Source organism: Saccoglossus kowalevskii, chromosome 3 (genome assembly GCF_978046115.1).
Source record: "Saccoglossus kowalevskii chromosome 3, keSacKowa6.1, whole genome shotgun sequence".
In the NCBI taxonomy this organism is placed as follows: Eukaryota; Metazoa; Hemichordata; class Enteropneusta; family Harrimaniidae; genus Saccoglossus; species Saccoglossus kowalevskii.
In genome coordinates, this window is record NC_140643.1 from 20,467,912 (window position 1) to 20,482,216 (window position 14,305).

Consider the following 14,305-nt stretch of genomic DNA (forward strand, 5'->3'; position numbering starts at 1 on the left):
ATGTTTTTAAAACAAAAGAAGAAAAACTCAGAATAGGGGAGGAAGTGTTCCTTATTTTATGTCCTGACAATTCAGGTTAGATGGATATATGTTTTTTTGACTCCTGTGTGAGAAGCACACAATGAGAGTCTTTGCTGTTAGTGTGTGTGTGTGTGTGTGTGTGTGTGTGTGTGTGCGTGCGTGCGTGTGTCCGTCCGTCTGTCAGTCTATTCCACTGATATCTCCAGAACCATACATCAGTTTTTGATGAAACTTTGTGCATAGATGCTCTGGGCCAATGATTATGTTTTGGTAGAAAACCATGCATATTAATATTTAATTTGTATGATAATTAGCTAATTTTTAGCTGTTCCATGACTATATTCCACTGATATCTAAAGAACCACTCATTGGATTTTGATAAAACTTGGTACATAGACGCTCTGAACTAATGCAGAGATTTGATTAGTTTTGGGTAAAAATCTGTGCATATTAATTACCTAATTTGCATAATAAGTCAATTTTTGGCTTTTCCTCTTGATATCTCGCGTACTAATCACATTTCAATGAAACACGATACATAGATGTCATAGGACACTGCACAGATCTGATAGTTTTTAGGGTACTGGTAATATCAGTACATATTAATTACCCAATTTGCATAATTAATTTTGAGCTTTTCAAGTGGTAGTCATCACATTTCAATGAAACTTGGTGAATAGATACTCTAGGACTATGCAGAGATCGATTGTTTTGGGGTAGATATTTGTGCATAATGACCTAATTTGCATAATAATTTAATTTTCAGCTTTTTCCACTGACATCTCGAGTACTAATCATCACATTTAAATTAATCTAGGACTATGCAAAGCCCCAATTAGTTTTTGGGAAATATTTATGCATATTAATCACCTAATTTACATTATTAACCAATTTTCAACTTTCATACTGATATTTCAAATACTGATCATCACATTTCAATAAGACTTGGTACATAAATGCTCTAGGGCAATTGACAAGCCTGATTAATTTTGGGTTAAATTCTGTTCATATCAATTCCCGAATTAGCATTTCAATGAAACTTGGTACATACCGTAGATGGTCTGTTACATTGAGTAGACCTTATTAGTTTTACACTCCAATCTGCACATATTAATTACCTGATTTGCATAATTAAATTTCAGCTAATAATTTTGAATTAATTTTTAATTCGTCTCCAATACTGTCAGCCACAAGAGTTCTTTATAAGCTTTCATTGATTTTTAATTGCATGAGGTGTAGATCCTGTATTAATGACCAAATCAGTTGGACTCAGGTTTCAAGTCCCGCCTGTTATCTTCTATTGATTGTGTCTAATGGAAGTGATCAGTTTTCTATTTTGAAATCTGACTTTATATTATAGCATTGGTCTCAAGTTGTGTTTACATTAAAATTGTTCCCGCTATGAAATGGCAAAATTGTTTGTTTGACTTAACATTGCATGCACTATGAATTTTCTATGGGATTATTCATATTAGCAGCAAAATAAGCATGTGCATACATAACCATAATTAACTCAATAGTCATATATAGAGATTTCAACAGAGTACTGTAACAATAGACATACAACAATATACATGGGACATACTGTGGAATACTTTATTTTCGCTGAAAAGGCTTTTTGGACGTTTTGAATGGAATACATTTTCACTGATTTTTGATGAGTTTATATAGGAAAAAATGTATATTCGCTGGATTTTATTTTCACAGAATCCTCCTTTCAGCGAAAATATTCTACAGTAGTTGATTTGCAAGTATATGTGGCTCAGAACAGAAATAAACCTGTTACATGAGATGAAATGGCAATTTATGTAAAAAGAATGACATATGGACCTCTAGGTTAAGACTGAGATTAAGACCAAGAAGCGATGTCAGTGATGGAAAAGAGGAAGCATATCTTGAACATATTGATAGCACTTATATAACAAATTGTATCTCGCATGTTATATTTTAAGTTATTCAAGTTAAAAAAACGTAGCATGTTACATTATCTTTAGTGGTTGCAGGCTCTTTTCGTTGTCAGTGTTGCAGAATTGTACACGTTAGATTTGGACTTTTGGTCTATAACGTATATACACAATAGTTATTAATATAACAAATTAATATTAGGTATAATCGACAGTCTATGGTGAGTGTATTAGCTGTGAAATGACCTTATCGCTCCTAAATATGAAAACAAAGGTACTTTATTTAACCATGGAGATCAATAAATTAACAAAATGCATCTGGCAAAATAAATCGAACCTACTAGTAATTTGAACACTACATAACAAACGGGTGACAAATAGATAAAAGTAAATAAATATAACGATATAATCGTGGCACAATTTGTGTCCGATATACAAGTTGTTTGGTTGTGAATGACTGTCTCTAGTATATTGTTTCAACATAGGTTTCATTATTAAATACTAACTGTCGTACATTTCATAATTTCATGTTTTTGTCACTTCTCAAAAGAGACCGAAAAAATACTATTTTTTTTTAAAAATGGAATTATTTTGTCCATGTTTATTTCATTTAAAGCTGGTTGAACGCGATAATGAATAATGATGTATTAGTGAATATTGTTGATAGGATGCATCATATGTAATACGCATAAGATTAAACTAAACGTAATTCGAAAACGGGGATTTTTAATTTCACCTTCCTTGGTTCGTTCATACGAGCCTTGGCCGATTTCATTCAAACTTCACACGGATCATACCACATCATACATATGCACATATATTTGTTTCATGATTCAGGAAGGCCGAAAGGCGGCCATTTTAGTGCTAAATTTTCATCAAAATCAATCATTTCTGTAGTTATCAAACTAGAACTTGTTCGTGTATGTACATATTTCATTCACATTTGCACCATTATTACATTGGACATGGTGAGACCTTAATACATGTCATTTTTTCTCAGATCAGATTAAAACAAATTTAAATGACTGACTTTAACTACTGCTGATCCAGGGTCATATATCTCTAACAAGCCTTGGACGATCTCATTCAACACAATAATACACAAATACCGGTATACAGTTTGTATCATATCTGTCATGTGAGTATCAGTCATAAATAAATAGTAAAGACGTGAGTATTGGCCATCATACAACCGGCAACCGACAGTATTAACGCTGGATTGTTGTAATCTACCATCATCCTAACCACGCGAATCTTACACTAGGTCATTGTTTCTTTCTTTCTTCTGAAATCGTTCTTTTCATAACCAATCTTTTTTTGTGATTTGAACAAATATTGCCGACTGGGTTCCACGCCATTTTCTCTGAAAAGAAACAAAACACACTTTTTCTGTTTAATCTTAGTACATAGGATATCAGCAGATACGTCTTTTCCAACATTTTTGTTGTGATTGATTCAATATGGCCGACTGACAGCCAATTTTTTTTGTGATTTGACCAGATATGGTCAAGATTTCTGAGTAAGGAATTCTCCGATAATTATTGAGGTGTTTGCTATAGACCGATATTAGATTGTTATCGGCCGGGCTGGATCATAGTCAAAATATCTGAGTTCGGGAATTTTCCGATATTTATCAAACTTTTACATTGGCATTAGACGGAATGGGTTTGGTTCATAGTCATGAATTTTGGGGTTGGGAATCAGTATATCTGACACATTTTATAATGATCTAAAATCCGATAATAAAAATAATACGCAATATCCCGCCATCATGGTTCCAGGCATGCCAACGCTTATTGTTCGAGGCTGAGTTCGGACAGTTAATGGTACTTTTCATGAATATTTAATTCCCAAACTTGATTTTATCTTATTTCCGGTAAATCCTAAAAACATGAAGCAAACTCGATCGGAGACGGGGCAGTTGGTGCAAATCCCTCAATGACTAAGTGTAGTTTATAGACTTGCTGGCATGGCGACAAACAAGAGAAAACGTGGGTAAAACTTCAACAAGAACAAAATAAATAGGGTAATGTCAGGCGAAATCTGGAGCTACGTAACCACAACTACAAGGTTGATTTAAAGGGCGGCAGTCGACTTACCGCGTCCTGTTCGATATGGGACTCATAGCGACGTATACAACGCGTATAAAATACATTGTTTATTTACATGAAATTCGAACACGCGCTGCGCGACGACCACCGCGCTTTAAGATTATAAAGTAAATGTTTTATTTATGGAATGGAAGTGCGTTCTTCTATAGTTACTGTATATTAGTACTGCTGTCTGGTTTGAACAATGGTGATCGCCTCCATGCATATGGACTAGCCATACGTCAAGGCTGCACAATGACACTCCGAGTTCATGGTGTCAGACAGGGGACAACCCATGGTCATCACCATAAGTTCGTATGAATGTCAACGTACCCTTGCACTTCTAGGTGACGACCTCTACGTATACACACTACGGAGAAAACACGGCGTGTTTATGTCTATGATAATCGGGACCAACTATTTAATTGTAGCAGATCTGAATCCAGAAAACTATACGTGAACGTTTTCATAAATGAATGGCGATTTGTTTTGTGAAAAAAAGTCGCAGTTGGTCTATCAGGTAAGTAATTGAGATACTCACCGTAACCGTTTGTGTTGGCAGTGTCATATTTACTAGTCATGGGGACGGTGTTTGAGCGAAATGGTGTATATAGTTTCTAACTGTATAGATTTATTTTAATTATGGGGTTCCCACGTGATGAAAACTGTGGAAAGGTGGGATGGCTGAAGAGAGAAAAAAAAACGTTTGCACGATGACTTCGAAAACAATTGGGAAAACAAATTTCTCCACCCCCATTAATAAAATGGGTGATCCCTTCATGGACGTTGCGTCATGAATGATCGTGCGTGTATTGGTAATTAGTCATCACACATTCAGTCGAAGAGTTGTGTTGCTTCTGACGTAAACGTGCTACTCTTTATAACACACAGGGAATAGTGTTTTATAGGTCAGTCCAGACGAGGTGGTGTCGCGGATGGGACTATGGCCTTAAGTGAGCATTGTCATGAACTCCACAGTCACAGGGTATGCGTAATCACAGGTGCCAATACCGGAATAGGCTTCGAATCGGCCAAGATTATGGCGGAAATGGGGTATGATGTCATTCTGGCGTGTCGTAGCAAAACACGAGGGGAGGACGCGATTCGAAGATTGAACACGATGATCCCAGACGCCAGGTGCCAGTTTATAAAGGTGAGTTGACCTACTTACCAGTGACTACGTATACGTGCGAGCCCGAGCTCACACTCAGTACGGTACAGTGCGTGTACCGTCCCACGTGCAACAGAGACCCCGTCATTGTAGATAATTTACAATGGTGGTAGAATTATTCCTTGGTTGAATACGAGACAGTCAAAAATGTTTGTCAATTGCCACGTTGATCAAACGTAAAGTGTTGCATTGTTATCGATTGTGTGTGCTTGACAATATTTCGAGATATCCGAAATGACCCCGTTATATTACACACCATAGCATTGAATCAGTATTACTGTATCACGAACCTTGACCTTTTTGTTTCAATCAATAACAATTACATTAACAGTTCTTCAAGGATATCACGGAGAATCCAGTTTATGTGGCAGCTTTATTGTTATGCAGTTCTGTACTTAATCGCGTGTCTGTTTGCATATCATAATATATTTTTCTTTGGTTATATCTTCTATGTATAACAGTATAAATGAAGCACGGTATTTCACGCACAGCTATTGTGTTTTCTCCCCGAAAACGATGTGCAAGGCGTTGAAACAAAATGAAAATCGAAAAACAATCTTAGTTTCACATGAAAACGCTCAGCGTGTTCGAATATTTGGCGTTAATACATTTTACCTATGTCACTATCCCAGCATATCCTGTTTTCAATCCAATGCAAACTGTGCTGGTAGTTAGTTGTTTGTTTACTCGGAAACTTCTAAAAAACGTTGTCAATCAAACTATACATAACAGTCATTTAATGAGACAATACCCAAGGTGATTCTAAGGTAGAAATGCCCAGGACGGAAGCGGTGGTGATGCCCTAAACCACATGCACGTTATCCAATGGTGATATCGTATCAATACATTCCTTTTTTAATATTGTGTTTTGATTATTACTGCAACATGACCGCCAGGTAAAGTACATTGCAAGTACAATGTAGAAAATATATATAGGTATATAATTGTTTCAGCCTCAGTCCACAGACAGAATTTTAATCGACAGTAATTTGCATATTGTATGGCGTGTTCATTGCAACGTACGTGTTTTATGTAACCCATTTTATGCAGAGCAAGATTGTATGTACGCAGAACACTTGAAGTCAGTGCGAAGCTACTTATAAGACTGTGCATGATCGGCTGCACAATGCTGACATCTAAACGTCAGACCAATCAGAGAGTAGCTTTTTTTGTCCCCTTTTTCAAAAGGGACACCCGTTGAATAATAGCAGAGACAATGCACATCGTCGGACAAACAATTAGTTTGTTTCGGTCATGGAATTGTTTCAGCGATGTTCTGTTAGAATGACATGCATGATGCCAAAACCACCAATTTAGGGAATTCCGTGAAATAAATAAAGACCATTAAAATAGTACTGTGGCGTCACATGTGTGGTTTTAAAAGGCCCCATGCGGCGACAAATTGCAAGTTACGTTGATAATTCACGTAGTATATGAATTGTGTTTGGACAAAATAGGTACTAGTAATTCGGGCTCTGTACAAATTAAAAACATTTTCCCAGCTGATCCTTTGTAAGTGAATTTTGTTACCTCTTCATTTTAGTGTGATCTTGCTTCTTTGGAGTCCATTCAAAATTTTGTCGATGAGTTTCACGCAACGGGGAAACCTCTACACGTACTTTGCAATAACGCTGGGTTGACAACACAGATGATCGGCCGTCTTGAAACGGACGACGGCTTCGAAATGACGATGGGCGTCAACCATCTTGGTGAGTATTTGTAAAGTTCGAACGGCCGGGGAATGGAGTTAGTTTCGGATAAAAACTTTCCAATGTACCCCTTACCCGATCGTAAAGACTCCAGCCTCCCAATTCAGTTGCATATGCGCCTGTAGTAGATAACCATAAGGTCTCTCAAGAGGGTCATATACAATTAATTTGAAGGGCAAGTGAGGGCAGGGGCTGCGTTAGAATTATGATTAGAAATGCGGTACATTGGAAAGTCTTTCCGGTTTCTGTGGCAAAATACAGTTAAATTTAAAAAAAAAAGTTTAGCCATCTGTGAATATATTTGGACGTACAAGTGTCGGTGAACGAAATGACGTATCACGTTATGCGTGATTCGGAATCAAACTTGTCTATAAGATAAAAAAAAAAAAAGATGAATTTTCGATACGCACATAATTGTGTCCAAAAAATGTGTGTTCAGCCACAAAGTGAAATTTAATTTAGATTTGGTGTCATTTGGATGCTGTTTGGTATAAAACTATAGGAGTTAATGCAAGGGAAGAGGTCACTACGTAATAACATCGTCATATCATTATATAAGAACGAGCATCCAGAACAACATTCTCATAACATCCCCTTTCCGTGTTTCTGTTGAAATTAAGCAATGAACTTAAATCCCTGAGAATTCGACCAGGTATGAATTTAGACAAACACTACCAAGAGTGTTCTGAATACAATGATATTTACAAACTAAATATATTACCAAGTATCCGTGTTATATAAAATGTATGAGTGACCATTTCATCATTTTTTTTTCAAACAGGTCATTTTCTATTAACACATTTATTATTGGACGATTTAAAAAGAACAGCTAAGGACTGTGGAGAAGCCAGGGTTATTGTTACTACTTCCAAACTTCACGATCCCGAGAGCATGGGCGGAAGAAAAGGTAATCTCAGTGTTCTATAAATACGTGATTAGACTAACTCCAAGTCCAATTAGGATACTGAATACATAAATGAAAACAGGATTTTCAGCAAACAACCCTTGATTCCGCGACCATTCCACAAAACCCCTCTAATAAAACCTAAACTGGTCACCCAATTTCTAAGACACGTTATGTCATATATATATATATTACCTGGCCTTTTTTTTGGTCAGAGTCTTAAAATATGTACGAATAAATTAGTCTATTACACCTCCGACCTGTTTGTATGAGATTACACTAAAATCAGTCCAATTAAGTCAACGAATTTAGGCCAGACCAATGGTTTGTTATCACAGCTTTAGTGAGTTACGGTTGTAATTTTAGGAATGTTCAAATGATTTCGTCACGTCCATTTTTGTTCTGAAGTTTATGAACTTAGAGAAAACAATCTCATACCATCTTTCCTGGGTTTTATGGATCGACAAATCAAACACGAACTAAATAACTTGGGAAACATTGACTTGGTGCGAACTAGACAACTTTACCAGCGGTTGGTGTATAGCTTTTCTTGTGTTAGTCGGTCTTTGACAAATTTAAAGACACCAGATGTTAGTAGCGGAAATGACTGAAATGTCATAATAGTGATAGGCACACAACAGTCGACATGATTCAACCATGGCCCTAACTCATCTAAGATGAGATGTCAAAGCGCCGTTTATGTTCAATTTTTCTTTATATTCCAGGTCCCAAAGCCCATATGGATTTTCAAAACTTACAACTAGACAAACAGGGTACGTTCAGCGGTGTACTAGCATACAAGAACGCTAAATTAGCAAACGTCCTATTTACATACGAACTAGCGAGACGACTGCATGGAACTGGCGTAACGTGTAACTGTTTCCATCCAGGTAAGATTACCGTTGTACATCATTGCACTGTGTTGACTGTTACATTACTTTACAATGCATACGAACACAGTGCCTTGGTAGAGGGACTATGACACCACAGCTATTTGGGCATTCAAGTTGTAAACGAAACACAGAATGACAAACTACGGTTGGATTAGGCGTATGGGGATGGCATCGTCTGATTGCACGGTTTCATTCTGTTCCCCATAAATAAATTGATGCATTAACTTTAAGCTGGAATATTATAATACCTTGGAAATTCAAGATGAGACTAGGTGCAGGTGCTTAGGCTGTAGTTTTTTTTTTGTTTTTTTTTCGCTACATGTGATTATTTTTCTAGTCGTGTGCACGTGCCAGTGGTTACCATCAACGGATGAAATTACGAAACGAAAAAGAAATGTAAAGCGAACCAAAGGTCACAACCACGGCAACTAGACAAGTGCACTTTTAACGTTAACTTTTAACGGGGTTTGAATAAGGACTGCGACATAAGCAGAGTTCGTGGTGCATGCGCATTAGAGACGTGCTTACCCAGAACGCCGTACAATGTAACGCACTCAGTTTGGGAAATAATTTGTTCATTACGGCAATAAAGGTTGTTATGTCAAGATATTTTTTCTCTTTACTACAGGGTTTATTGCAACGACTGAATTGTTCAGACATTTCGGGTGGCCATTCAAAGCTATGATGTATTTACTCTCTCCGTTATTGAGATGGTTCGGGGCGATTCGTTCGCTACAGCATGGCGGAGAAATGGTGTCATTCCTCGCGACAGATCCAAGTCTCAAAGGTATAAACCTCAAAAGTACAATATCTACTTGTTTTCAAATATAATACAAAAAAAATACAACAAGCCAGTGGATGATCAAAAGAATATACAACAAGCCCGTTGTGCACCAAGTACTATTATAAGATATAGCTGGTTCGTAAAACAGTCAAATGATAAAAATCAACGGGCATTTTAAAACGTTTTCGATCGAGCATGACAAAAAACAAGTTAGTATGAATAATTCAGATTTATCATTACTTTGTTGTGCTCATGAAATCAAATCAAATCCTGTCATGCAATTTATCATACCGATTTTAATAGGAGTCAGTGGTAAATACTTTGAAAACTTTAGAGAAGAATCAAGTTCGACTGAGTCGTATGATGAAAATGTGGCAACGAAATTATGGAAGATCAGTGAAGAATTGGTTAAACTGGAAGACAAGCGGAAAATATGAATTGCGTAGCGTCAGCAAGCTTTTAAGAGGTTGACTAAAAGAGCGCCACCTAGCGGTAACGATATTGTCCTCATCGGACATCGGTCGGCGTGAAAGATATTTACGGTACACAAGTTCTTTACTGGATCCAATCCATCATGCTACTCAAACATATACAGTTCATATTTTTTTACATAGTTATTCTCCTACAGAAATATAACAGATTATTTAAAGATTTTATGAAGGCTTGATTATACAAAACAATTTCTTTATTTACCAGGGAGTGTAGCTTAAACTCAAAACAACCCCAAAAATGTTTGGAATAGGAATTTTATACATTTAATTAACTCAACACCCACCTGCCAGACAGGGTTCATACAATTGTTATCCTATTTGAATTTATATTTTTTAGCATTTAAATTTGGTACATGCCTGTCATGCAAGTAGCATTATCTGTATAATTGGTGGCATATATTTAATACTGGACTTGACAGTAATGAAAAACTGTGGTGACAACTCACACTTTTTTGCAAAGGATGCATATGTAATAATGTTACTTGTTTGTATTTTGAAAACAACTTTCTTAATAAACTGTTTTTGTGTTCTTAACGTTTGTGGCAGTTTCATAGATTCTTGTGATGGCGGTGATACTACAGCTCAAATATATCATGTTTATATGTATATTTAATACAATTTATTATTTTCATTATTTTGTGTTAATCTATTAATCAATAGATTATTTTCTGAGGAAGAACACTCGCTAGTTACGTCCATTTTCAAATGCAATATGGAGGTTCATGAATACATAGCATTATGATGTACCATGAACTGAAACACTTATAATTTTCATCCATATTGCATCTTACATTACTTTCACAGTTACTTCAAATGTGCTTCAGAGATTAAATGAATTGAAATGTCTCACCTGTTCATTATCCTTCCTATTTTCAAAATAATTGCTCTTTTACAATAAATTTTGTACAGTCTGAGATTATTGCTATGGCTTTATCGGGTAGGATATTAAGGTTTGATTTTGATGGATTTCCGGACATACATGTATGTACATTCATTTTATTTCAGTGACAATGGTTTCTAATTCCATAAGTTAAATGAGAATCAATGAGCAACAACAGTTGATGCAAGCACAACAAGATATTTGTATTTTATTTCAACTTTCTAATATTAATTAATGTTCAAATTTTCCTAGATGTCAGATTTTACATGCCAAATCTGTGACCATTATGGATCGATGAGATTAGAATAAGACTTTGAAGAAATAAAACAACTTGATGGATACACATTTAGTTCATAAAACACCTCATATGATTTACAGTATTACTCAATAATTCACATTTCCAGAATTAAAACATAGCATAAATAATACAACATTGCCCATTGAAAATCTAGATTATATTAACAAATGGATGAATGGATGCAAACTAATGATAAAAAAATATACAGGTATTCTTAGCATGGCAAAAAAGAGTATGAAATTCCGAAACAATGCAATGTATCTAAACATTTACTGCAAAAAATACTGGCAAAAATTTGTGTAAACAATTCTGACCAAAAATGGACAAGAACTATGAATTCATCATAAAAAAATAAAAATAAATAATCATTTTCCTCAGATACTACTACACGTAATAATCAATATGTCCCTTAGAATATTATAACGTGATTGAAAAACATGAATTATTATATGTACTGTGTTAATCTCAGCATTTCTTATAAAAGAATATAACATGAATTTATATATGAATATTACATTAAAATCACTGACTATTTTTTTTTATCACATGGAAATACAAATTTTGGTTGACTGTAAACTTTCAACAGTTTGTGATGTATATTTTAGAACCAAATTAGGGCCTTTCTCTAGATGATAAATAAATTTATTAGAGTGATACCTACATTATTTACGGTGGAGCAGCATATCAAACCAACATTTTGTAAGGAAAATACTAGGTGTGTTTTTCAATTTATACTACATCTACTGTATTAATCTCAATGTCCCTTAGAAAATAATGTAACATGAATTGTATAAATGTTTCGAAAAATTAATAGAATGGCAACACATATAAGCACAATTTTCAAGAAAAATACTAGCCACTGTGTTCCTCCATTAATATATGTACTAACAGGATCTACTGTATCAATGTATCTTACAGAATACAATGTAATATAACATGAATTGTATAGAAGTTTCTAAATTATAGTACAGTAATTTATGTAAGCAGAATAAAAAAAACTATTGTAATTTAAAAAAGGCAGGAGAACTACATTCTCATAATAAAAACACACTTGATCTACATCTAATTGACAAATCTTGGAGAGCATAACACTAATTTATTTCACCCAAGTTTTACTTCCCATCTTGAAAATTGCACCAAAATTGAACTTGGTTGACATTGTGATTGAGAAGATTCTAAATTTGAAGATCATCAAATAAAAAAATTTTGAGTTATTGTAAGGTAATTTTAAGAGAAATTTAACCAATATCTTGAAAAATATATATCTAACATGGACCATAATCGAGATAGAACACATACTTTAACCTTAAGTTAAATTGACTAAGTCCTACAAAAATCAAGCTGTAGCCTCTAATATATACTGGTAGTAGTATTAAAGTGGTACTTCGAAATTATTCATATAGCAATAATGAGGTCTTGGGAATATTATGTGAAATGTGTAATAGCATGAAAATTACAGAAAATTTTTGCAAACTCCACGGATTCACTTGTGTAATGAATTGTTGCACGCCAAGTCTTTGTGAATCCATGTACATTGCAACACTATTAACAGTAACTGAGTTGTAATTTTGAGTAAACTATTAATTTGGTAGCCGAAATGTATGTCAACATTTGGAAATCATTGAAAAATGGACATTTAAAAACAACTTTTCCATAATTTGCACAATTCTAATATTGCACATAATTGTCCCAAGACCCCATTGAACGATCGATGGCAGAGTACAACTCAACTTCAATTATTAGATTATTTTTTATGCCACGATGGCAAAAATCCAAAACGTTTATGTTCTTTCTTTTTTGGACCAATGTTGATTGTGGTGTTATTTCCACCCAGGACCACAAAATTCCCTTTTCCAGAAACCTCGGCATAATTGGTGGTACTTGTCTTTTGTGAACTTTGGGTCATCATAACATTGGAGTTGCTGCCAGAGGACGCAGCCTGAGCAGGGCTACCAGAACTAGAGTGTTCCTCTCGATGCTGCTCTACAGACAATATCTCGGCTTTTCCACTGGCATCCTCTTGCACACCATGGTTCATTGTCTCACTCTCTGTGATGGTTGGGATTACGGTAGCATCTAACTTTTCAACCAAATGTGGGTATGGTTCAATTAAAGCTGTGCGAAACGCCACATAAGCATTGTCCTTGGAAGATTTCTCAAGCATGTTCAGTAATTTGGAAACTCTGTCCTGGTTAGTTTTCTCTGCTTTAATTCGTTCGTCATCGTCGGGATCAAACACAAAACTAGCAATCAGGTGATTAAGTACATATTTCACATCCAAGTCTCTTACTATCTCCACACGATTGACTCGAAGACGGTGAATATCCTCCGCATTCATGACAACTGCTGTTATTGCTTTCACGTAGAATGAACACAACAGTTCAGTTCACAGGATATAACTATCTAACTCGGAATAGGATGACGGAATCCTTCTAATGCGTAAATAACACAGTGCTGACTAATAATTGGGTAATTTCTCGATGATCACCGTTTCCGTGAAACAAGGATACTAAATAACAATTTTTATTAACACTTACACATTCCACAGAGGGATTGGCAATATTTACAAAAGTTTAAAGATGACCATGGCAGTGATATGACATTTCAAACCGGAAAACCATTTTTCTTGAAAGCTAAAATAAATTTATAACAAATATATTGTTATTATATATATAGTTCGATATATATTATATGGTCGATATATTCAGCCAATATTGTCAGCAACATCACAGTGTAGAGGACTGTGGCTACATGTCCATCATTCGATTACGTCATCATCAGAATCTCCCCAGCCCCAAAATTCATTGGCGATAAAGTTGTACATACCTGAGATTAACATTCTTAGTAGCTTTCAGTAGTATTAACGATTCAGTTACAATACACGCTAGGTTAATATATTCGTCTTCGGCTTCACGGCGACCCAACATCCGTTTCTGCGCAATCACGTTGAAGTCTCGCAGAACACAGGTTTATTTGTTCTCAAAATCGCTCGTTCCGATAACTGTTCACAGTAAAATTCTTAACAATCTTGAGATCATCGAATTTCAGAGCAACATTTAAATACGCTGCATTAGGCTGAATAAAAAGAATCGCAAATAACAGAGTCACTTCCGTATATGCGCAGATGACAATTCTCGTGAAATCTCGTTTGTTTATTTTG

General features: G+C 35.4%; 2 protein-coding genes across 3 annotated transcripts; one reads left to right on the forward strand and one right to left on the reverse strand.

Moving 5' to 3' along the window:
* The first annotated feature begins 4,367 nt into the window (after positions 1–4,367).
* Positions 4,368–10,501, forward strand: LOC100378188 (retinol dehydrogenase 11-like). Of its 2 annotated transcripts, XM_085496860.1 has the most exons (7): positions 4,368–4,535; positions 4,907–5,168; positions 6,730–6,895; positions 7,677–7,802; positions 8,525–8,689; positions 9,321–9,479; positions 9,780–10,501. In XM_085496860.1, exons 2-7 carry the CDS (start codon positions 4,959–4,961, stop codon positions 9,911–9,913), a joined length of 960 nt encoding a protein of 319 aa, XP_085352986.1. In that variant the 5' UTR covers positions 4,368–4,535; positions 4,907–4,958; the 3' UTR covers positions 9,914–10,501. The 2 variants fall into 2 exon arrangements, with proteins under 2 accessions (XP_085352986.1, XP_006823498.2); XM_006823435.3 differs by lacking the exon at positions 4,368–4,535 and having other exon boundaries at positions 4,867–5,168.
* A 448-nt stretch (positions 10,502–10,949) lies between these two features.
* Positions 10,950–14,177, reverse strand: LOC102801691 (uncharacterized). Its single transcript, XM_006823436.2, has 2 exons — positions 13,972–14,177; positions 10,950–13,778 (listed from the first exon to the last, which is right to left on the reverse strand). The coding sequence occupies exon 2, from the start codon at positions 13,481–13,483 to the stop codon at positions 12,890–12,892; it is 594 nt and encodes a 197-aa protein (XP_006823499.1). The 5' UTR covers positions 13,484–13,778; positions 13,972–14,177; the 3' UTR covers positions 10,950–12,889.
* Positions 14,178–14,305: the final 128 nt, after the last annotated feature.